The 26,761-nt window shown below is 37.0% G+C and overlaps 1 protein-coding gene across 4 annotated transcripts in view; it reads right to left on the bottom strand.

The window, feature by feature from the left end:
- The window catches only part of Cntln (centlein), a 284,691-nt gene that overhangs the window by 179,505 nt on the left and 78,425 nt on the right, over window positions 1-26,761 (bottom strand). For all 4 annotated transcript variants that reach the window (XR_009585147.1, XM_060365802.1, XM_060365803.1 and 1 more), the window contains exons 4-6: window positions 20,107-20,241; window positions 19,330-19,509; window positions 1,432-1,569 (exon numbers count right to left, since the gene is read on the bottom strand). Coding sequence is in view for 3 of the 4 variants with exons in the window: in XM_060365802.1 (XP_060221785.1) it covers window positions 1,432-1,569; window positions 19,330-19,509; window positions 20,107-20,241 (453 nt within the window). In the remaining variant the exon portion in view is untranslated. The remainder of the gene's footprint in view (window positions 1-1,431; window positions 1,570-19,329; window positions 19,510-20,106; window positions 20,242-26,761) is intronic.

Here is a 26,761-nt window from a genome sequence, read left to right as displayed (position 1 = left end):
TTAGAAATTTAAGGCAAGAATGTTCTTAATCATATTTATAAACTCTACATCCAAGCAGAGAAATACATGTGCATAGTCTATCTTTCTATGACTACAAAAAGGGGAAACATGTAAAATCACATTTCAAACTTTGAGGAGGAGAGAATGAGAAACTGTAAAGGGCCTCTAGGAAACATGATAAAGAAAGATACACAGCAGACATCCATTCGGACTGTGCTGCTTTCTATTAGGAAATCAGAAGTTTCAGCAAAGGAAATAAACAATAGTATGTCCACTGTGGATGGGGAGAGCCTGTTGGCCAAGAGACTTATGTCAGTAAGTGCTGCATATAAAAGGGCATCATGAAGTTAAACAGGAACAGGAACAAAATAAAAATAAAAACTTATTTATCCTCTAATATTAAAATGTATCATCTATCTCTTAATAAGAGAACAAAAGTTGATCTATATAAAATTTACATTAAGATGCAAAACATATGTACCTTCAGTCATAACAAACACAGTCACACAATATAGAGAAGGGAGACACTATGAGACACTGGAAGGTTAATGTCAATGTGAAGAAGGGTGCATTTTTGTCCAAACTCATATACTACTTTACAATGACACTGTTAGGAAGCATGAAATAACCTAGTGAAGGGGTATTACCACACACACAATCTCCAATCAATCAATCAATCAATCAATCAGCCTCTCTTCCTCTCTTGCTAAATGAAAAATTTAAAAATAAGGAAAAATACCTATGGATCACTGGGAAGGAAGGAATTTGTGTTGACCTGTCTTTATATGAAAATGAAAGGGAAAATAAACAGGATTTATTAAAAACATATGGGTTTGCATTATAGTCTGATTGTGAAATGTTCTTCACAAACTTCTGTGCTAGAATAGTTGTTTCCTAGCTGGTGGCACTATTTTGTGATGTTATAGGCCATTCTAGACATGGGGCCTGGCTGGTGTAGACATGGACCATAGGGATGGGATAGGCAGGCTATACTCCAGTTTCAGGTCCAGTCTGGCTTTCTTTCTGTTTCCCAGTAAGAGACAGAGGTGTGAGCAAACTACCTCATATTGCAGCCACCACAAAGAAGAACTAACTGCTCATTCTTAAATGCCATCATGAACGCCTCCACTCTTTCCCTGTGAAACTGGGTATGAAAATAAATTCTCCTTCCCCTAAGTTGTTTCTGTCAAATAAATAATTCTAGTTTTTAGAATTAAGAAAGATTCACTGTACATATTCAGGGGAAAAGTGCAGGAAACAATGAATGAACACTCTGTTCTAGAGCCAGTTTAGCACATATAATTCTACATTTTCTTTGCACAAACATATGTACCTACAGAAGACATACTGTTACCATTTGAAAGTATTAAAAATAAACATAGTCATGCTGAATGACTAATAATATTCTAATGAAATTCAAACCTTTACAACTTGCCTGACCAATGTGATGTCCGTATCTTTTTGGAGAAGTTCAGTCTCTTTGTTATTCAACTGTAGTGACAGAGCATCATATTTACTCTGTGATAATGCAATTTCTTCCTGAGCTTCAATTAAATTGGTTTCAAGGGCCTAAAATTAGAACACTTGTATTACAACATAATAAGCATGAAGGATAAACAGAAGTATATTATATTTATTTTATGATGCAGGGGAAAAGCTAACAATATTCTTAGTAAAACTATATTTAGATTTTCCATAATAATCAAATGTGAATATTTTTAAATATCAACTTTAAAATAGTTACAAAATGAAAAAAAAGCAAGGACAGTTTTGAAGAATTTTAGATGAAAAAGTTACAAAAAGCAGTAACTTGTACTATAGATTTTTTCAGAAACTTTTTTCTTTTTATTATTTTTTACAATTTATTCATTTTGTATCCCACTTGTAGCCCCCTCCTCACCACCTCCCAGTCTCATCTTCCTTCCCTCTTCCTCCCCTCTCCCCTCGCCCCTAGTCCACTGAGGTCCTCTTCCCCTACTGTCTGACCCTAGCCTATCAGGACCCATCATGACTGTCTGGATCCTCTTCCTCTGTGTGCTGGTTAGGTCGCCCCACAAGGAGAAGTGATCAAGTAGCAGGCAACTGAGTTCATGTCAGAGACTGACTTTTCTTCCCTTACTAGGGAGCCCACATGGAGACTGAGCTAGCTATGGGCTACATCTGCGCAGGGGTCCAGGTCATGTGTACGGTATTTGGGTTGATGTATCAGTCTCTGTAGAACCCCGGAGCCCAGCTTTTTTGGCATTGTTGGTTTCCTTGTGGGGCTCCTGTCCTCTCCTAGTCCTTGGATCGCTCCCTTCTTCTATAAGACTCCCTGTGGTCTGTCTAAAGTTGGCTGTGAGTCTCTGCAGCTCTGATCCCCTGCTGGGTGGAGTCTTTTAGAGGACAACTGTTGTAAGCTCCCATCCTGCTCCCTTTCTTCTACTGCTTCCGGTGTGTATCCTGTCTTCCCTTCAGAATGAGAATTAAGCATCTTTCCTAGGATCCTCCTTGTTTAGCTTCTTTAGGTCTGTAGATTTTAGTATGGTTATCCTTTATTATATGGCTAACATCCACTTATTAGTGAATATATACCTTGCTTGTCTTTCAGCTTCTGGGTTACCTCACTCAGGATGATCTTTTCGAGTTGCATCCATTTGCCAGAAAATTTCAGGATTTCCTTGTTTTTAATAGCTGTATAAATGTACAATTTCTGCATCCATTCTTCAGTTGAGGGACATCTGGGTTGTTTCCAGATTTTGGCTATTACGAATAAAGCTGCTATAAACATAGTTAAGCAAATGTCCTTGTTATATGGTGGAGCATTTTTCAGATATATGCCCAGAAGTGGTATAGCTGGGTCTTGAGGTAGAATATTCCCAGTTTTCTGAAAAAGCACCAGATTGATTTCCAAAGTTGTTGTACAAGTTTGCACTCCTACCAGCAAGAGGAGAGTTCCCCTTTTTTCACATCCTCTCCAGCATGTGTTGTCACTTGAGTTTTTGGCCTTAGCCATTCTGATGGATGTAAGATGGAATCTCAGAGTTGTTTTGATTTGCATTTCCCCGATGACTAAGAAAGTTGGGCATTTCTTTGCCAATCGATATTCCCCTATTGAGAATTCTGTTTACCTCTGTAACCCATTTTTATTTGATTATTTGGCGTGTTGGTGTTTAACTTCTTTATATAATCTGGATATTAGCCCTCTGTCAGATGTAGGGTTGGTGAGGCTCTTTTCCCAGTCTGTAGGTTGTCCTTTTGTTCTGTTGACCATGTCTTCTGCTTTACAGAAGCATTTTAGTTTCACAAGGTCCCATTTATTGATTGCTGATCTTAGAACCTGAGCTCTTGCTGTTCTGTTCAGGTGTTCCTTGCCAATGAGTTCAAGACTCTTCCCCACTTTTTTCCTCTAATAGATTTAGTGTGTCTGTTGAGGTCTTTGATACACCTGGACTTTACCTTTGTGCAGGGTGATAAATATGGAGCTATTTGCATTTTTCTTTAATTAAATTTTTATTTTTTTAAATAGTAATTACAGTTTATTAAATTTGTATCCCAGCTGTAGCCCCCTCCCTCATTCCTGCCCAACCCCACCCTTGCTCCCTTATCTCCTCCCTGCCCCTTGCCAAGTCCACTGCTAGGGGAGGTCCTCCTCCCCCTCCATCTGACCCTAGCAGAGGAGGACATTGCAGCCAGTCCTTGCATTTTTCTACATGTAGACATCCAGTTAGACTAGCACCATTTGTTGAAGATGCTATCTTTTTTTTTTTTTCCATTGTATGGTTGTGCTGCCATCTTGGAACCTGTTTTCAGAAATTAAAACAAACAAACAAACAAACAAACAAAAACACTTCATGCTATAAAATTCAAGAACTTGAAACAAATTGTTAAAACAACCAAAAGTTTATTATTAGAGGTAAAATAAATTACAGAATGAAATTGTTAGATTTAAATGAGATTAATTACTTAATTGTTAAGAAAATAGTAGTTATATCATTCTTTGTTTTGTTTTAAATGTACAAATATACATTAGCTACCATTGGATTAAAAACAAAATTTTTTTCCAATATTTAAGACTGAAGTTATGGAAAGAGCTCTACCTCAATACCCAGCAATACCATTCCTGGACGTACACCACATAGATGCTCTATCATATCAAACTTTTTATTTAACTTTATTTCTTATATTCACTTTACATCCCAATGGTAGCTCCCTCCCTTGTCTCCTCCTCCTCCTACCTCCTTCCTCCTCCCATACCCTTCCACTATTCCTCAAAAAGGAGTAGCTCTCCTCCCCTACCATCTGACCCCAGCTTATCAAATCTCATTAGGACTGCCTGCATCTTCCTCTATAGTCTGGTAAGACTCCCCACCACTACCACCACCACCACCACCACCACCACCACCACCACCACCACCACCAGGGGTAAGTGATCAAACAGTAGGCAAAAGAGTCCATGTCAGAGACAGCCCCTAGAGAACTAGGGAACTAGGGAAAGGTCTGTCCTCCTGTTACAGCTGCCCAGGAGGAAAAGCAAAACCTAAGAATTAGTGATATTACTTACAAACACACAACTGCAGAGCCAGAATAGAATTTTTAGTGTCCCACAGTTCCAAGACAGGCAGCTTTATTCACCTGGATATAATCCTTAATCCTTATCTTTATTCTCAGTGCTTCCCGCTCACTTCTAATCTTACTAAAGGAAATCTGAATATACCAGATGCAATACTTGGTTATCAGGTGGCTAATACGAAATTTGCATAGCAGGATTATCAAGCATCTGTACTTGGTCTCATAATTATATCCCACATAGGCAAAAATAATACAGGTTTTCTATCAGACACCTTTGTGCTTCAGGAATGAGAAAATATTTTCTGAATTACACACTGACTCTACCATATTCAAGTCCATGTGAATATTGCAAATACGTTAATTGAAAGAATCTAGATGATAAAAACTAAACTAAATAAACAAATACCTCAGATATATGAGAAAAATTAAAAAAACAAGACAAAACAACTTTTACCAAACACATTACCACAATGGCATCAACTGAGAGTGAATTACATGAAACCTCAGACAAAAAACTCCAATGAATTTCTACAAGTATGGCAAAAAAAGGAAAGGGGGAAAAAAAACAGTTCCTGATTGAGAGCATAAAACATCTGAATGGAATAGGAAAACAATTAAATGTATGAAAAGGGAATTCAACAAAGAGAATTTTAAAAATCAATATGGAATCCTAGAAATGAAAAACTTAGGTCAATTTAAAATCTTCCTACAAAGTTTCAACAACAAGATGGATAATGGAGAAGAGAGAAATATTTGAAGACATGATAGATGAACTGGAGCAATCAGACAAGGATAAAGATTAAGTGATTAAAGATTAAATGATAGGGATTAAAGATTAATTAATGGGAATTTCAAAAAAGATGGTTTACTCTAAAGAGATCAGTACAATGGATAACAGACATAGAAGAGGAAATAAAATCTAGTTGTAGGCACAGGAAATATTTTTCTATGAATTCCTAACAGAAAATGTCTCAGGAAAGGAAATGCCAATGTATATACAGGAGATAATCAATATTACAAAGAAACATGATTAGAAAAAGAACTAATCAAACTATAATTAAAACATTAAAATAGGAGACAAAGAGCATATTAAAAAGCAGAAAAAATCAAGTCTCACATAAAGGTCGGCTCATTAGAATAACAGCAGCTTATTCAAATATTACTGCACAAGAAAGAAGAATCTGGAGAGATATATTTCAAGACCTGAAAAACAACTGTCAGCCCAGAATGTGATACCTAAGAAAGAAATCTGCTATAATTGGAGGAAAATGAAAACTTTCCTTAAAACATATTTCATTAAATTAAAAAACTGAAATAGATAAAATTGTAGATGCATATGATCTAACAACTTAAACACATCTATAAAAATTAGTAATTTTAAAACCTCCCAAATAAAATTTAAAAAGCCCAAGTCTTCTCTACTAAATTGTATCAGAATTTCAAATAAAAACAATATTTCTCAAAAAAGTATTTTATAAAACAGAAAAAAGGAATAGCACCAGGCTCTTTCAATAAAGCAAGTCTTTACTCTGATACCAAGGGCAGATGAATATACAACTGAAACCCAAAAATTACAGACCAGATGGTTTCAGCACAGAATTCTACCAGACCTTCAAAGAAGACCTAACTCCAGTTCTCTTCAAACTATTCCACAAAATAGAAAAAGAAGGAACACTATCAAACTCATTCTATGAAGCCACAGTCACATTGGTACCTAAACCTCACAAAGACCCAACAAAGAAAGAGAATATTAGGCCAATCTCTCTTATGAACATTCATGCAAAAATACTCAACAAAATACTTGCAAACCGAATACAAGAATCCATCAAAGATATCATCCACTATGACCAAGTAGGCTTCATCCCAGGAATGCAGAGATGGTTCAATGTATGGAAATCCATCAATTTGATCCACCACATTAACAAACTGAAAGAAAATAAAACACATGATAATCTCCTTAGATGCTAAAAAAGCATTTGACAAAATGCTTTTTTTTAAACATCCATTCATGTTTAAAGTATTGGAGAGATCAGGGATACAAGGAACATATCTAAATATAGTAAAGGCAATATACAGCAAGCCTATAACCAACATCAAACTAAATGGAGAGAAAATTAAATCAATTCCCACTGAAACCAGGGACAAGGCAAGGCAGCCCACTATCTCCATATCTCTTCAACATAGTTCTGGAAGTCCTTGCTAGAGCAATAAGACAGTTGAAGGAGATCAAGGGGATAGAAATTAGAAAGGAAAAAGTCAAATCACCACTATTTGTAGATGATATCTTAGTATACCTGAGTGACCCCAAAAACTCTACCAGAGAACTCCTACAGCTGATAAACACCTTCAGCAAAATGGCCTCATACAAAATTAACTCAAAAAAATCAGTAGCACTCCTGTATACAAAAGACAAAATGGTTAAGAAAGAAATTAGGGAAACAACACCCTTCACAATAGCCACAAATGACATAAAGTATCTTGGTGTAACCCTAACCAAGCAAGTCCAAGACTTGTATGAGAAAAATTTCCAGTCTCTGAAGAAAGAATTAGAAGAAGATATCAGAAGATGGAAAGATCTCCCATGCTCATGGCTTGGCAAGATTAACATAGTAAAAATGGCCATCTTACCAAAAGCAATCTACAGATTCAATGCAATTCCCATCAAATTACCAACACAATTATTTTAAGACCTTGAAAGAAAAATTCTCAACTTCATATGGAATAAAAGAAACCCAGAATACTAAAACAATCCTCTACAATAAAAGATCTTCTGGAGGTATCTCCATCCCTGATCTTAAGCTGTACTATAGAGCAACAGTAATAAAAACTGCATGGTACTAGCATAAAAACAGAATGGTGGATCAATGGATCCGAATAGAAAACCCAGAAATAAACCCACACACTTATGGATACCTGATCTTTGACAAAGATGCCAAAACCATACAATGGAAAAAAGAGCATCTTCAACAAATGGTGCTGGTCTAACTGGATGTCTACATGTAGAAAAATACAAATAGATCCATACTTATCACCCTGCACAAAACTAAAGTTCAAGTGGATCAAAGACCTCAAAATAAAACCAGACACATTAAATTGGTTAGAAGAAAAAATGGGGAAGACCCTAGAACTCATTGGTACAGGAGACAACTTCCTGAACTGAACAGAACACCAACAGCACAGGCTCTAAGAGCAACAACCAATAAATGGTACCTCATGAAGCTGAAAAGCTTCTGTAAAGCAAAGGACACCGTCATCAAAACAAAACGACTGCCTACAGATTGGGAAAAAAATCTTCACCCATCCTCTATCTGACAGAGGGCTAATATCTAATATATATAAAGAACTAAAGAAGCTGAAAAGCAGCAAACCAAGTAATCCACTTAAAAAATGGGGAACAGAGCTAAACAGAGAATTCTCAATAGAGGAATATCGAATGGCAGAGAAGTACTTAAAGAAATGCTCAACTTCATTAGCCATCAAGGAAATGCAAATCAAAATGACCCTGAGATTTCACTTTATACCCATCAGAATGGCCAAGATCAAAATCTCAAGTGACAACACATGCTGGAGAGGTTGTGGAGAAAGAGGAACCCTCCTCCACTGCTGGTGGGAATGTAAACTTGTACAACCACTCTGGAAATCAATCTAGCGCTTTCTCAGACAACTAGGAATAGTGCTTTCTCAACATCTTGCCATATCACTCCCAGGCATATATCCAAAAGAGGCTCAAGTACACAATAAAGACATTTGCTCAACCATGTTTGCAGTAGCTTTATTTGTAATAGCTTGAAGCTGGAAACAACCCAGATGCCCCTCATCTGAAAAATGGATACAGAAGTTGTGGTACATCTAAACATTGGAATATTACTCAGCAAGGAAAAACAAGGAAATCATGAAATTTGCAGGTAAATGGAAGGAACTGGAAAGGATCATCCCGAGTGAGCTGTCCCAGAAGCAGAAAGACACACACAGTATATACTCACTCATATAGACATATAATATAGGATAAACCTACTAAAATCTGTACATCTAAAGAAACTAATCAAGAGGGAGAACTCTGACTAAAATGCTCAATTCCCATTCTGAATGGCAAAGAGGATGGACATCAGAAGAAGAAGAAAACAGGAAACAAGTTAGAAACCTGCCACAGAGGTCCTTTGAAAGGCTCTGCCCTGTAGACTATCAAAGCAGATGCTGAGACATAAGGACACCTGTTGGGGAGAGTGCATGGAATCTTTAGAAAAAAAAGTGAAAATAGTAAGAACTGGAGAGGACAGGAACTCCACAAGTAGAGCAACAGAACCAGAAAAATTGAACACTGGGGTCTTCCCAGAGACTCATACTCCAACCAAGTACCAGGCATGGAGATAACCTAGAACCCCTGCACAGATGTAGCCCATGGCAGTTCAGTGTCCATGTGGGTTCCATAGTAATGGGAACAGGGACTGCCTCTGACATAAACTGAATGGCCTACTCTTTGATTACCTCCCCCTGAGCGGGGAGCAGCCTTATCAGGCCACAGAAGATGACAATTCAGCCACTTCTGATAAGATCTGATAGACTAGGATCAGAAGTAAGAAGAGGAGTTCCTCCCCTCAGTGGCTTTGGGGAGGGGCATGGGTGAAGAAGAGGAAGGGAAGGTGGGATTATGGAGGGATTTATAGGGGGATACAAAGTGAATAAAGCATAATTAATAAAAGTAAAAAAAACAAAATAATAATAACAAAAAAGATCAAATGTTGGATGGATTATGCCCTGGGTATTATCCAATTTACAAAAACTCTGAAAATATTATGGAAAATAATAATAGTTTAGCTTCACTTTACTTAGAATCATCAAGAATGTCCCCGCAGATTGTTTTTAGGATACATGAGAAAGGTTTGAACAATAAGAAAATGTTCTCTGATCTCCAACAGACATAATTACTTTCACTTTTCTGAGGGTTACTACATTTCATTTGAACTTCTCATTTTCTGTAGCCTTTAAAAGGTCATCCTTGCAAGCACACTTGGTGGTCTATCATTTATAACTCTTAGCCAAACACTTCTGATAATTCTGTTACTATTACCAAATTGTCAATAATCTGGTGAAAAATGCTTGAAATTGTAGCATAAGGACTAGCATTCAATTCAGACAGAAAGGATCCAAAAGTCTGATTATGATCTCTCTTCAATGGATGAAAATACTCATTAGAAATAGATGTGAACTGAATATTTTCACATGAATTCAGAGAAATAGCTAGTCAGATTTTCATTCCAAAACAGAAGCTACATGTTTTGGAACATACAGAATATTTTTAAAGGTGTTACATTTTAATTTTAGACTTATTTATGTATTTAAGTGTTTTGCTGACATGTACATCTGTGTACCATGCTGTACCTGGTACCTGAGCTGGTCCAAAGAGAGAAATTAATCACCTTCGAAATTATGGATGCCTGTGAGCTAGCATGTCTATGCTGGGAGCTACTGAGACACCTCTCTAGCTGTTAGGATTTTTTTCAATATTTAAGCAACGAATTTTTTCAAGTTTTTCTTCAGAAACAATATATCCAGAGTCCAGGACTTTGTTGTTTTGTTTGTTTGTTTGTTTTTGTCCTTTTTAGAAAAATCCTGTTTTTCAAATGAAAAAGTGGAGGAAATTTTCAATTAATTATTCACCAGACCTCAGAATGTGCATAAAGAGATGTTATCATGTGTCTGAAGGTTATTGCTGTGAACTGTGAATTAGAAATAATGTTTAAAAATATTAATAAAATACTTGCAAACCAAATTCAGAACACTTTAAAAAAGATCATTCATTGTGATCTGGTTGAATTTATTCTACAGAGGCAGGAATGATTCAAGATACATAAATGAATAAATGTTATTAAATTACATAAGTCAACTTGAGGACAAAAATCATGTGGTCATCTCACTAGACGTAGAAAAAGGCTTTTGACAAAATCTAGCATCCACTCATGACAAATCCCTGAAATATATAGAAATTTCAGGGATATTGGAATAGAAACATATCTCAACAAAAGACTGTACATGACAAACCTACACCCAATATTATGTTAAATGGAGAAACACTCAAAACATATTCATTAAAATGAAGAACAAAGCCACTCTTTATACTCACTAATATTTCAGACTTTTTTCTTTTTTATTATTTGTTACAATTTATTCAATTTGTATCCTACCTGTAGCCCCCCCTATTCCTCCCAGTCTCACCCTCCCTCACTCTTTTCTCCCTATGCCCCTCATCTACTCCAGTAATAGGGGAGGTCCCCCTCCCCAACTGTTTGACCCTAGCCTATCAGGTTTCATCAGGACTGGATACATCATCTTCCTCTGTAGTGTGGCAAAACTGGCATTTCCCAGGGTGAGATGATCAAAGAGCTGGCCACTGAGTCCATGTCAGGGACAGCTCCTGCTTCCCTTATGAGGGAACCCTCTTGGAGACTGAGTCTATGGGCTACATCTGAGCACTGGGCCCAGGTCCTATCCATGAATGATTCTTGGCTGGAGCATCAGTCTCTGCAGGGACCCCTGGGCCCAGATTTTTTGGCTCTGTTGGTCTCCTTGGGGAGCTCCTGTCCACTCCAGGTCTTTCTATCTCCTCCTTTTCCAAAAGATTCCCTGCAATCTGCTCAAGGTTTGTCTATATGTCTCAGCATCTGCTTGGATACCCTAGTGGGTAGATTCTTTCAGAGGCCCTCTCAAGTGACAACACATGCTGGAAAGAATGTAAACTTGTACAATCACTTTGGAAATCAATCTGGTACTTTCTCAAAAAATTAGGAATAGTGCTACCTCAAGATACAGCTATACCACTCCTAGACATATATCCAAAATATTCTCAAGTATAAAACAAGGACATTTGTTCAACTATGTTTGTAGCAGCTTTATTTGTAAAAGCTAGAATCTGGAAACAACCCAGATGTCCCTCAATTGAGGAATGGATACAGAAATTGTGGTACATTTACACAATGGAATACTACTCAACAATTAAAAAAAAGGAAATCATGAAATTTACAGGCAAATGGTGGGATCTGGAAAAGATCATCCTGAGTGAGGTATCCCAGAAGCAGAAAGACACACATGGTATATACTCACTTATAAGTGGATATTAGACATATACGATAAGATAAACATACTAAAATCTATAGTCTTAAAGAAGCTAAACAACAAGGAGGATCCTAGGGAAGATGCTTAATCCTCATTCAGAAGGAAAAACAATATAGACCTTAGAAGTGGGAGAAGACAGGGAGCAGGAAAGGAATTTCAGAATTTTTAGATGGAACAGTAAGAAAAGGTAAGCAAATAAAAGGGATACAAGTAGGAAAGGAAGAAGTCAATATATACATATTTTAAGGAGCTATAATTATGTACATAAGAGTCTAAAAGGCCCACAAGAAAACTCTTAGAACTGATAAACATATTCAGCAAAGTATCATGACACAAAATTAACACATAAAGGTCACTGATCTTCTTATATTACAATAACAAACTGAAAGAATCTGTGAAACAATCACATTCACTACATCCTATAAAAAATCATACTTTCATTTAAATCTAACCAAGGATACAAATAATTCATAAGTAAAAGTTAAAAGCACTGATGAAAAATTAATTTAGAAAAACATTAAAAAAAATTCTCATGTTCATGGTTAGAGGGACCAATATTGTGAAATGGTTATCCTACAAAAAATAACCTACAAATTCAATGCAATTGCAATAAAATTTTCAATGAAACACTTCTCTTCACAGTAAGAAAGAAAACAATATTAAAATTTGTATGGAAGCAAACACAAGGGTCTGCAAATAATCTAAACAATTCTGAGCAAAGTATAATACTGGAGGTGTCTCTGTTCCTGATTTCAAGTTATACTACCAAGCCAAGATTTGCAGGTAGGCACAAAATAAGCACAGACCAGTGGAACAGAAGACAGGCACCTGTATTTATACCTGTTATTGTAAACTTAGTCAAAAGCCCATGGCTCAGGAGGCATAGGTTCTACTGGTAAACTTACTCCTGTTGTTTTATTAATTTATTTTCAAACTTCTTTCTAGATATTTTATTTATGCCTGTAGACTAACGCTGCTCTACACCTTGGCCAAAATACTTTTTTCTGCTCTAGGATACAATGCAGAGACTCACAATTATTAAGTGCTCATTCCCTACCTCATACCCAAGGCTCAAGGAACATCAAAAAAGGGATCTAAAAGAATCTAAGAGATCTTTTCTGAGACTGATACTCCAACCAAGGACCATGCATGGAGATAACTGAGAAATCCTGCACAGATGTAGCCCATGGCAGCTCATTGTCCAAGTGGGTTTCCTAGTAAGGGGAACAGGGCTGTCTTTGATATGAACTCAGAGGATAGTTATTTGATAACCTCCTCCTGTTGGGATGGCAACCTTACCAGGCCACAGAGGAAGACAATGCAGCCAGTACTGATGAGACCTGTTACACTAGGGTCAGATGAAAGGAGAGGAGGACCTCCCCTATCAATGTATTGAAGAAGGAGCATGGGAGGAGAAGAGGGAGGGAGGATGGGATTGGGAAGGACTGAAGGAGGGGGCTACAAAGTAAATAAACTGTAATAAATAAATGTAAAAAATAAATGCAATTAAAAAAACAAAAAATAATCTAAAAGCTGAAGGATAGAAGGTAGTGTTGGGCAATGCGGGCTTCTGGACACAGCATGACTGTTGCACTCTTAAACTTACTATATCTATAGTTACCTGCAAGACCTGTACAAGATTAAGCCAGTAACATCAGTGAACATTCTAGCAGGCAGCACTAAAAAAATTATTAATGAGGACATGAAAGTGGAAGAGGAACATGAAGATACGTTGGATGAAGTCTGGAAAGAATAGTAGGGGAGAACTGGGGTAGATTGGTGATAATACAAGCTATACATAAATGAAAATATCATGAAAAACAATAGAAAAAGGTCATTAAATATTTGAAGAAATATTGGACAAAACTTTCTGATATTTGATTAAAAAACATGAATCCAAAAATCTTGAAGAATTCCAGAACACAAATAGCCCCATGTGAAAAAATTAATCAGTCTCATGTTGCCAGAAATAAAGATTCTTGGAAGCACACAGAAACAAAAGGGTACCTACTAAGACAGCTAGCTGACTTCTCATCAGGCTGCACAAAAGCAAAAGCAGTGCAATGTTATATTTAATGTACCAGAAAGGAAAAAAAAAGAATTGCATTAGATAGCTAGACATTAAGAAAAAATTAAGACAGCTGTAGATAAACAAAAAATAAAGGGGTTACTTCTAGACATGTCCAGTAGGGGTGCTAAAAGGGAGCGTTTAGAGTTGATTGAAAGGCACAAAGTCATAGTGAAAATATGGTTTTCCAAGAAATGTAAATAAAATGTTAAATGCAGAATCCACTTATTGTGCTTTGAGCTTGTAACTCTTATTTCGGGAATGAGGAAACATGGTAAACTATCACACATTCCACCACTGAGCTACACTCCTAGAGCCATAACTCTCTTTGGTTCCTACACCTTTCAACAGACATGCAAAATATATTCACCAAATACACAGCCAGCATATAGCAGTGCCAGTTATAAAAATAACATGGGGACAGAGCTATGTAAAAGCCAAGTTTTTATGAGATACTGGCAACTGATGGTTTTAATTCAAATTAAATTGGCATAAGGTTAGGATGATAAATGCAATCCCTCATGACGGGCAAAAAAATATAAATAAGAAGACACACACACAAACGAAACAAAATATACTGTACTATAGAAAACAACTAAATTCAAAGGAAGAAAATGATAAAGGTAATGAGAGACAGATTGTCATAATTCATAAAAGATGAAAGAAAATTGGAAAAGTCAGTTTTTCCTTATTACTCTATTTTTAATATGAATAAAATAAACCCTCTACTCAAAAGAAATACATTGAAAGAATGGATAAATAAGATATTATACTATGCAAATTATCTACACAAAATTCATTTTGGATCCAAAGATGTGAGTAGAGAGTAAAGGGAAGAAAATATATACCATACAGATATAAATAGAGCTGAAGTAGAAATAATTTTTGAAGGAAATACAGATTATAAGTAAACTGAGGAGGCACTGAAGACAAATGATCAACAGACCTGAAAATATATGCATCATATATATTTCATGTTTTGTCTTTCTTCTCCCCTTTGATGAAACCTGGCTTTTTGTAGAAATGGAAACACTGATTCTAAAATTCACATGCAAATAGAAGAGACCGGGTATAGCCAACTTTGGAAAAGAATTAAAAAAACACATTGAATATTCAAATTTTGCTACAAATTTAGAGTGATCAAGACAGTATGACAAAAGCAAGAGAACAGATGTATAATCAAAGGAACAGAACTGAGTCCTAGAAATAAACTCATGCTTACAGGAAATGATATTCAACAGGAATACCAAGATATTTAGTAGAGAAAAGAAACTTATTTTTCATTGACAGCCAAGTTGAGCGATTTGCCATAGGGTATCAATTTGCTCCTGCACGAGGTCAATCCTCTGATTGAACACCATCAAACCTCCTTTTAGTTGAGCATTAATTTCCTTTTGTACATCTAAGGCATGAGCTACATTGGCTAAAAGATTATTCAGGGTCTGAGCAGTCTGCACAGTATGACTCATGGCTAATGCCACGGTGGTAGCTCCAACAGCCGCCAATGAGATGGCAGTAACAATGGCAGCTGTAATTCCAAGATCCCTTTTCTGTCTGAAGAGAGTCATAGGGTGAGGGGCATCAACGGGCACAGGCACCCAGTGAGGCATGCGAGTAACCAGCTAGTAAATTTACTAGCATTGCAGCATTGGGCAAAAAAGCAAGTATCATTACCACAATTACTTGGCTCTATCTGGCTAATAATGAATAAAAATGGGGGATATAAACAAACAGGTGTGGGCTTATAGGAAATATTATGGGAAGCCTTAACCCCCTCGTTGGAACATCCTGCATCAGTTCTAGAACTAGCAGTGGTGGCTGTCAATGAAAGTATGCTGGACTTTGAGTCACTAGCATACAACATGAGAATTTTCTCTGTGCTGCAAATCTGTCTAAACAATTGTCTAGCTATATTTTAGGTAATTGGACTGGAGAATTCGATACTACGATGGAGCAGCTGAGAGTGGCCATTGTCATGGCAAATTCTACCAGAGTGGACGCAGGACTAGCCACAGGATTATCATCATGGATTGCTGCAGCCATGAATCATCTGAAGGAATGGGCAGGCATGGGAGTGTTAGCAGGCCTTCTGGTGTTGGTCACCTTGGTTTGCCTGTGGTATATATGCAAGATTAGAGTCTCACAACAGCGTAATGCAGCCATGACCATTCAGGCCTTTATAGCCATTGAAGCAGGACAGTCTCCCCAAGCATGGTTGGCTACCATAAAAAGCTAAAATGTTATGCTCAGGATGCGAGGCTAAGCACTGCACTCAGGGTCAGCCACTTTGGCCCCAGAGAAGAGCATGTCTGATTGCATGCGGGTTGATGCCCCAGGTCCCGCCTCTGAGAAAAAGGTGTCGGAGGGGTCTGATGCTCTTTGGGTGGATGACACCTAAATGAACATCAGTACAAAGTCCCAATTTATTTCTAATATCAGAGATCAGACCTCTACTCTTGCCTGATGCGTCTAAAACAAAAAGGGGGAACTGTAGAGAGCTGCGTAATGCCGTGCCTTAAAGATGGAGCTGGTTTCCGCCTTCCACCTTCCCGATGGTGAGTGCTCTGTCACAAACAACTCCACATTTGGCTAAGGCCTAGGATCTGGCTTGCTTCCATGTATGTGGACCTATCTGCATTGCCCACATGGCATGCTGAGGTTGGCTACCCAGAGGCTATTTAAAGTGGGCTGGCTTTACCCAGGGTCAGATGATTGTTCAAGGTTCCTGAATAAACTGCATTGAAAAAAGAAAGAAAAAAAGAAAGAAAAAAAGTAAAACAAGTGAAAAAAAAAAGAAACTTATTTTTCAACAAGTAGAAGAACTGAAAGCTGTGAGTGAATAAAGTTGAACCTATGTATCATATCATACTAAAAAGTTGTCAGAAAGACAAAACATGACTATTTTCTCTCTTATGCAGTCTCTTTCTCTCTCTGTCTGTCTCTTTCTGTATCTCTGTCTCTGTCTCTGTCTCTGTCTCTCTCTCTCTCTGTGTGTGTGTGTGTGTGTGTGTGTATGTGCAGAAAGAATATTTATTTTGGGAAAACAAGGAAACTAGAAAAATGATGTGAATAAGATACAAAAGTGAAGGAGGAAAATAAAAAAGTCAACTCAGAATCGGTAAGAAAACTATATATACAAAATATACTAAGCTATAAAACTCTGAGAAGATAGGAGCCAATCTTATGATCTTTGTTTATATATTATTTTTTATACAACTCAAAAAAATAAGCAACAATAAAAACAAAAGTAGACAAAAGTGATTAAAGAATGAAAATCTCTGTGTTTAAAGAAATACCATTAGCTCATAGTAGTGTGAGTGGATAGACCAGGTATTGAGAAGTTAACTCAAGCTTGTATAAGCACACATACAAAAGATCAGACTGGTACAATATAGCAAGACCATTTTTGTATTGTCACTCTATTTACTATAAAAAAGAAAATAAAGGAAGTAAAAATTCAGTTCAAAAAAACTCAACAAAACACTTTCAAATACTGTGTCTTATGAGGGACTTATATTCAACACATTTGCATAGACCGTTCTCCAAAGATATGCAAATGACCAATAACACATGAAAAGATGCTTAACACCATTAGTCACAACGTAAATTAAAGTCAGAATAAGAACTTGAGGACTGGAGATATAGCTCAGTGTTCGAATATTTCCTTATCATGCACAGGCCTCTAGGGTCTATTACTAGAAAAACAAGCAAACAAGAACCAAAACGAATACATACAATGAGAAAATATTTCATAACTGTCATCAGGTTAACTACAGTCAAAAACGCAGATAATATTGTTAACAATGATACGTAGAAATAAAAAAAAAAAAACCTCAAATATAACTATTTAGAACAGGATCTGGCCATTTACTCAAAAGCTAAAAAACAGAGTTACATATAACCTAAAAATCTCAATATAACTTTACCTAAGACAAATGAAAATAAACGGGTTCATAGGAGAGAAAATTATATATTTTCCTTAAGAATTGTAGAGTCTATGGCTGAGACCCATGCACAAATTTATAACAGTATAGCAAGAACATTTAGAGAATAAAATATAATGGTATATTCCACATTTATAAGTGATAGAATAAGAATTATCTCACAATTAATTTTTAAATTAAACAAGGGACCATTTGCTTCTTAATGTAATTTACTAACAAAATTGTTCTTAGTATTACATTATAATGAAGTTATACATAAAGGCTTAATGTCTTACCAAAAAAAAAAAATAACATGGATTTGTTAACTAAATTCAAATTATAAAACTGCAATGCCTCAAATCACAAAAATGACAGTCTATAGACAAACCCATACACTAAAGGAAATTTAAAAAAGAGAGAATGAATCTTAAATCAATAAACTATTGAATCTGACAAGGTAATAACAAATAAATACTTTAAATTAGGAAAGTTTATCATCTAAATTTCTTAAACAAAAAACAGTAAGGAAGAAAGTAAGACAGAGATTCTTATCAATTCACAAACTTTTACAGTCCAATTAATCATATGCAAGGTGCAAAAATGTTGCCCAACAAAAGCAAGAGCAAACCACTGAATAATAAAAAAAATACAAACAATAACCAAATAGTCATGTAACTGTAAATGAACACAAGCAGATTTCTTATCCTCAAACAACTACCAAAGTTTTAAAGGTTGAACTTTAGAAGAAAATTATAAAAATTAAAACAAACATATAATGATTGAATTGTCTCAGTGGCTCATTGGTCCAGTATGTCATTGAACTGTATCAAATAACTGCAATTAATAGAGTCATACTCCAACTTAATGCTTTTCCCTAATGGATATTAATGAATAAATCTGCACAGTTACCCCAACAGGCAAATATACACATACACATAAATACTCATAGAAAATACACCTGATTGACATATGCATGCATGTACTGAGATGGTCTTTCCTCCTGCACACAGAGAGAGACCACCATATTCACTAGCTTTATTTGTTTCTGCCCTTTTCAATAAAATATATGATGAAAGAGAAATCTGAAATTTAATTCAAAAATAAACTAACGAAAACCTCAAGACAAAGAGAATATGACAAAAAGATGCTGTATTTTTAAATGATGTTCAAAATTGGTGGGAGGATAATATAAAAAAATATTATAAAGATTTTATCTTCTAATAAAATTTTGCTTTCCCCTTAAAGCCAAAGAAAACAGTATCATAAGACCATATGTAAGTGTTTTTAACTGTTTTGTGGATTTTTTACATGTTAATTTTAAAGGAAGTAGAAAAGAGTCCCCAAAATGTATTCCAATGATTCCAGCAAAAGTAAGCCTTCATTTTAAAAAGCCAAGCCAATGGTTCTAAGTATATTTTTCAAAACAGACTTTATTTCAAAAGCAATAGCCTTTATTTTTTAATGATTACATTTTAGGATAACTATTTGAAGTCAGTTTCCTGCTTTGCAACATCAATATTTAAAAAGCTATGGGTCTTAAGTGAAAGAATATAAATTAATGCTGGTCCCCACTGATGGATCTGAATATCTAACTTCTTATTTAAAGAAAAAAATGTATTAAACTCCCTGTAAAAAGTTAGCCCCAGAAGAGCACCATGGATAGTTCTTGCCCTCTACCTTTACTTTTGCATCCATACTATATTTTTCCTTTCTCCAATGTACTTGCTCGTTCTTCAGTTTCTCTAGTTCATTTAGCAGGTCAGTGCAGCGTGTACTTAATTTCTCGTTTTCCTTTTCCAGGTTTTTTATAAGCAGTCTATTTTGTTCTTCTTTATTCTGTACACACTCCTTAGCGTCCTGAAGAACAGTACCACAAGGGCCGATAAACAAGAAAAAAAAAAAGGTGAGAACTTATCAGCAAATATAAACTGTGCAGTTTCACCCTCACAGCAGCTTCTTCTATATTTGATAGCCAAGGTCACCTGTGTACTTTATTGGCCTCTTTTCATGCAGGTGGATGGGTCATATTTTTTCACTGGATGACAGCTTTGATGAGTACACATTTGCAAAGAGCCCATTAATTGATCAAGCTGCCTTTGATGCTGTCCCCAGCTATTTTTGAGACCCACACAGACATATCCTCCCAGACCTGGGTTTTATCAATTAATAATGCCAGTCCCATCAGAATCTAATTACAAGAAGCCACATATTCACACTCCTACTTTCTTAGCTCCATTTCCATCATTAACTATTTATCTGTAAGTTATAAAGCTCCAAGCCTGAGCTTTAAAGCATCTTTATCAGAGTTTTTGCATGTGAGAAAACTGTATGGTACAGCAGAGCCTAAGGCAATTTTCCGGCAAGCCTGTCACTTTCTGTGCCACAGGGGCTAGCAGAGCTTCAAGGGGGACTTCAAAGCAAAGGTACTGTACAGCCACGCACAAGTCAACACACCTTAACTTCTTGGCTTTTATCTTTAAATTTCTTCTGTAAATCATTGAATTCTTTCCTTAAGAAAGCATTTTCTTCATCAACCACAGTCTTCAGCTTTACAAGGTCATTTATTTCCTGTTTTAGCAATGATTCAGTCTGTGAGAAAGATTTAAACCAACTGTAAGCTGGCATGTCGAAGCAAAAAAGCTTACTTCATAAGCTTATACCTTAGTTGTTACTTATAGCTCTAATTGGCTTTAATAATCAAATCCAAATCATAGTGCTCAGTTCTAGCATACTCATGGACTTTCACCTAAAATGTGCAAGACCACCCATTTATTAGTTTAAGATGAAAAACACATTTAAAACTCAATACCAAATACTAAACTATACACTGAAAACAACCATTTAAGTGCACAGAAAGGGAGTTAGAATGATGTGGAAAGGATAGGAGCTCCACAAGGACCAAATATATCTGGGCACAGGGTCTTTTCTGAGACTGACACTCAACCAAAGACCATGAATGGATATAACCTAGAACCTCTGCTCAGATGTGGCCCATGGTAGCTCAGTAAGCAATTGGTTTCCCATAGTAAGTGGAACAACAACTATTTCTAACAGGAACTCAAAGGCAGGCTCTTTGACCTCCCCACCCCCCAAGGGAGGAGCAGTACTGTTAGGCCACAGAGGAGGACCTTGCAGCCAGTCCTGAAGATACCTGATAAACAGGGTCAGATGAAAGGGGAGGAGGTCCTCCCCTATCAGTGGACTTGGAAAGGGGCAGGGAGGAGATGGGGGAGGGAGGGTGGGATTGGGGAGGGAAAGAGGGAGTGAGATACAGCTGGGATACAGAGCTAACAAAATGTAACTAATAAGAAAAATAAAATAAAATAAAAAATAATAAAAAAAATTTAAAAAGTGCACAGAAAGAATAATCACCAAATTTTATTTTAAACATTCTAACAAGTAAAATGTGTGTGTGGCTAAAATAAGATATAATTATTCTTTTACTGGGTAACATTTAGAAAACAGCTCTAGGAAAACAACTGTGGTTTTGTAAACGGATAGATCACTTCAAAAATAAATATAAAAAAAGCAAAGTCAGGTGACAAAATATTTTGTTTTACAGACTACTAAGATTATAGTAATTTTAGCTAAACGTTATTCACAGTACCTAGACTCTTTTTTCTGTTCCTAATTGGTGAATAGAAGGTTGTACTTCAATTCTTAGCTTCTGTTTATAGCTTTCCTTTAACTCTGCCTCATCAGCCCTAACCCTGGAAAGTTCGAAAACACTTCTGCTGGACGGTCGGTTGCCACTTCAAACTAGCATTCTGTAACTAAAACTCACACCTTTACTATCTCCTTCCCAGATTCCTTCATCTTCTATTACTAGCACCACTCTTTCAGTTGACACAAGAATTTCCTCTGTGGTCTAACACACTTATCTGAAGCCTGCATGTCAGATCCAAAAGTGTTAGCATTTGTCTGCAACCAAGAAGCAGACACAACAGAAGAAAGTACTGGGGTATTGTCACTGATGTTTGGTTTTTTAGTTATTTGTTTATTTGGTTGGTTGTCTCAGGCAAAGTCTCACTCTGTAGCCCAAGCTGACGTGGAACTTACTATATAAGCCAGGCTAGGCCCAAGTTCATGGCAACCATCTTTCTTCAGCCTTCTGTTAGTAGAGATTAAACATCTATGAGACTGTATCAGGCTTTGTTTTTGTTTTAAATGAAAGCTTCAGTAGAAACTAACCTTTTTAAAATTATGGGTTTGAAGCTTTTATAATAATTACATTTTAGTTATAGGGAGTATTTTTATTAAATTTATGTATTTATTCACTTTAAATCTTGAATGCATGCCCCGGGCACACACACACTCCTCCCCCACTCTCCCCTCTCACTCTGCTCAGAAGGGGAGGTCCCCCATGGGTACCAGCCCATCCTGGCACATTAAGTCTCTGCAGAACTAGGCTCACTCTCTCCTACTGAGGCCAGACAAGGCAGCTTAGTTAGGGGAGCAGGGTATAAAGGGAGGCATCTGAGTCAGAGAGGGCCCCTGTTCCAGTTGTTTGTGGATCCACATGAAGACCAAGCTGCATATCTGCAACACATGTACAGGGGTTCTAGGACCAGTCCGTGCATGCTCTTTGGGGTCCTATGGACCTATGTTAGTTTACTCTGTAGGTCTTCTTGTGGAGACCTTGACCCCTCCAGCTCCTGCAATTGTTCCCCTATCTCTTCGATAGGACTCCCAGAGCTGGGTCTAATATTTGGCTCTGGGTCTCTGCATCTGTTTCATCAGCTGCTGGGTGAAGCCTCTCAGAGGAATTACACTAGGCTCCTGTCTGTAAGCATAGCAGAAAAACATTAATAGTGTCAGGGATTGGTTCTCTTCCATGGGACGGGTCTCAAGTAGGGCCAGTCTTTGGTTGGCCATTCCCTCAGTCTTTGCTCTGTCTTTGTCCCTGAACATCTTATAGGCCTGACAAATTTGGGGTCAAAGGGTTTGTGGGCAGGTTGGTGTCCTTATCCTCCACTGGAGGTCCTACCTGGCTACAGGAGATGATCACATCAGGCTCCATGTATGAAACTAACATTTACTCTATCTGTGTAACACTGATGACTATCTTATTTTATATTTCTTATTTTATATTTCAGTATCTATCCCCTATTAAGCCCTCTCCAATGACTGGAAGATAGATGAAAAGTAAAACAAGAGTCAAGATTAAAGGGTAAAATTAATGGCAGTTAAGAGGAATAAGGTAAATATAGCACCTTTGCTCACTGAAAGCCAAGGCTACATTGTTAAATGTTGCTTTTCTTTTACTTTTATTATAAGTTTTAGATATTGAATACATCCAAAACTAATGTATGAAACTGGATTAAAATGAGAAAAAAGATAAAAGCAGAATCATTCTACATGCCAACCCAACTAACTATTGTAACCTCACCATCATCTGTGACGTTCATGGGTTCCATATCTTCTATAACCCCCTTGCCACCATCTGTCATGTCTATAGGTCCCTCATCCTCTATCCCCCCATTTGCACCATCTGTCACATCTTCTAATCCCCACCCCCAATCACCTTAGAGGTAACAGCTATACTGGAAAGACACATCCTGTTTTGTTTTGTTTTTCTTTTCAGTTGAAAAGAATACACATTCCTATTTTATGTGTTATGTAGTTTGCTTTATTTTAATATTATTTATATTACCGCATATTATACATGTTCTGTGTCTTCCTACTTTTGTTCAATATTTTCTCCCAAATTTTCCCTCGTGGATGGATATAGTTGTAATCCAACTACACTGGTGGAAACCATGGCTCGATTATGAACACACTATTACATATCCACTTTTTCTCACTATAAAGTTCAGCTGTTTCCTCTTTAATGGAAAGATGTACATAGACAATGCAGTTTTAACACTCTTAATCATGTCTCCAGATAAACATGAGTGAATATTACTTTTATGTAGAATTTTTCAAACTATAGAGTTGTTTGTGACTATCCTCACAGCCCAGGAACTGCCATCTTGGAGTGATGAGCTGAGCCTGCTTGTGAAACAACTATCTCAGCTAGGCTTCTTGATTATCTATATCCCCATGGAGGGATGGAGAGGATAACGAGACCCTCCTATTCCTGTTATATACAACTCTGCCTCAATTGCACATGACCTCAGGAAGGAGCTAGAGTATATATGCCAGGAAAAACTAAGAGAGGGGCTCCACCCATGTGGTCATGAAAAAGCCACCATGTCTGCTAGGTAAAAGCTTTCCAGGTACAGCATTTTGGGGAATAAGTAACCCCTCATCTATATGCTCCATAAAGAAGCCCCAAAGCTTCACTGGTTCTCCAGAATAAACTTTGGTAAAACTTTTCTTTATCCAATTTATCATTGGGACTTCAGGAGGAGAAGTAGACATTACTTATACCTCCCTGGGGCAAGAGTTTTGGAGTACAATCTAGAGCTGGACACAGTGGAATATACCTGTAATCCCATCACTAGAGGAGGCAGAAGAAGGCAGATCTTTGTGAGCTCAAGGCCATCCTGGTCGACAAAGCAAGTCCAGGACAGCCACAACTACCCAGAGAAAACTTGTCTCAAAAAAACAGAAACCAATAATTTAAAAAAAGTACAATCTAAGAATGGTTCCTTAGATCAACTTAATCATCAACCTAAGTGTTAAAAAAAATGAAATAAAAAAGAAAATATCAATATGATGTGTACAAATTCTTAGCAAAAAGCCCAATACCTATAAGAATTATAAATTCAAAGACATAAACATTAAATCTCTTCAGAAATTTTTTAAAAAGTTTGTAGGCTTATCCTTCAAAAGAAGTGATAAAATTAAGAGTACCATTATCTATCCTGGAATTGCTTCATTCCCTACAAAGGTATGAATACCAAGGATTTCTTGACAGAGGTAAATATTACCAAGTACAGAAAACACAAAGAACACAAGGGCAAATTCATCTGTGAATTACTTATTATTTAAAGTTTGGCATGTGTTTGAGTTAGTAAGATGTAAAAACAGATATAGATCTAATTTATAAATAGAAACACAAAGAAAAGTTTGTTATTAAACTATCACATTCTGATAATTAGTTGGACATGTGATATTCTGCATAATCAACAATGTTACATAAAGGCAAATTTCTGACAGGAGGTGAATAAACTCTCAAACTTTTGTAATTCTAAAAAAGTAAAAATATTTTCCTAATGGAAAAAAATCCAATTTAAGTAACAAAATTACAGGTAGAAACAGTACAATCAATTTTAAACTTTAGCTTTATGAAACTTTTTCAGCAAATCTTTCTAGATATAGTCAATTTCTAATAGTCTGATATGAGTGCATACTAAAATAGCAAACAGAACTCAGAGGAATCATAAAGCCTAAAGGGCAACAAGACAAAGCATGTCTGAAACAAATAATTTATTATGGACAAACCAAGAAATGAATAATTTAAAACATGGTCAAGAGAAGCCTATAGAGTAAGTACGGATTAGGGAACAGCATACAGCCTAAAATTCTACAAGACAGTACTGAAACACAGTTAATTTATTATTAATTATAAACCACTTTCAAAATGGAAATAAGAGCTTTAATAACATACAGAAAAGTAATAAAACCACTACAACAAACAAAATGATAAAGAAGAGAGAGTAGGGGTAAGAAAACTGAGTACAGCTGAAAACCAACATTCATTTCTGCCCTGTTTAGAATGAGAGAGAATGCTAAAGAGTAATCAGCATTTGATTAACCTCAGTATACTAGGTTATCAGAAGTCATTTTACTTGCTATATGCACTATAACTTATTTTATAATTAGCAGTGACATAGCTACAATTCTGAAACAAAACAGGAAAGGTTCAACCTTCCTCACAGCTGGTGGATTCTTTTGTTTGACAGCTTGCTTTCTGTCTTTTGTCCTCATTTGTTAGTTAGCTGAGGCATTTTGTTAACGTTTACTTTTCTGGAACATTGAGTTAGTTTTGTTGCTGATTTTCTGAAGACGAGCAGACACTAGTACAACCCCCCCCCCCCCCCGCAATAGTTCCTGTAGCCCTAGGTTGGAGGCAGGTGGCCACACTGGTCTGACAGTGGGGTATTAGCTGTGGTAGTGGGTCCAAGGAGACACACTATGGCTGCTATACCTGAAGCAGCACCACTGTCCCTAATGCACCACGGCCCTTTGACTGCCATGACTTCCCCTGCCACAGCCACTGTATCACCACTTCAGCTCTCTGCTTACCGGTTGTTGCCATTACAATCCATTCAGCCTTAGCTGAAATTTCTGGAGCTGCTGTATCATCAGCTTCCTTCCTGACTTGCTGAGGTTTTCCCAGAGCCTCCCACTCATCATTCAAGTCTAATGGACCCAACTGGCAGAAGCAGATGGGGTCAAGTGAAAACCTGGTGTTACACACAAACAGTGATCAGGATGGATGCAGAAGTTCTTCAATCAACACTGAACCTCGGCCTTTACCAGCCTAGCCCTTTAGCTTAAATAAGCTTAAATCCTCATGTCCTCACAGAGTCGGTCTGTTTTTGTCCTATATTCTAGCTTTCACATGTTGCAGAACCAACCCAAATAAATCATTACTGTGAAGGTTTTGCTCTGCCTTTTCACTATTTCAATCTATAAATGAACAATGGCTTTAGCTGAACTAGTAGCAATAAGAGCTGGTAATACTAATGGCTGACAGCACAGATGGCAAAATACCCAAAGGAGACAGGGACTCCCTAAGTCTAACAGTCTCAACTAACCTGGGCCCAGAGGGGCTTGCAGAGACTGAAGCACCACCCAAGGGTCTTCTACTACACCTAGACCCTCTACACATATATACTCAATGAGCAGCTTAGTCTCCATGTAGGTAGCCAGAAAAAGGTTGGGGGCTGTCTCTGACATGGTCTCTGTTGAATGATTTTCTATCACTTCACTCTGGTATGGCTGCCTTACCAGGACACGGTGGAAGAGGAAGTATACAGTCCTGGGAGGATTGTCCTGGATGTCCTGGGAGGATTTGCAAGGGGAGGGGGTCCTCCCCTTTTCTGAGGGGCAGGAGAGGAGGGATAGGGATAGGGAAATGAGGAAGGGACAGAGATGAGGGACCAGGAGGAGAATGGAAGGAGCTATGATTGAGATGTAAACTGGATAACTAACTAAA

This window comes from Meriones unguiculatus, chromosome 12, assembly GCF_030254825.1.
Source record: "Meriones unguiculatus strain TT.TT164.6M chromosome 12, Bangor_MerUng_6.1, whole genome shotgun sequence".
NCBI lineage: Eukaryota > Metazoa > Chordata > Mammalia > Rodentia > Muridae > Meriones > Meriones unguiculatus.
Note: the sequence above shows the minus strand (reverse complement) of the source record. Positions and strands in the feature narration are given on the sequence as shown.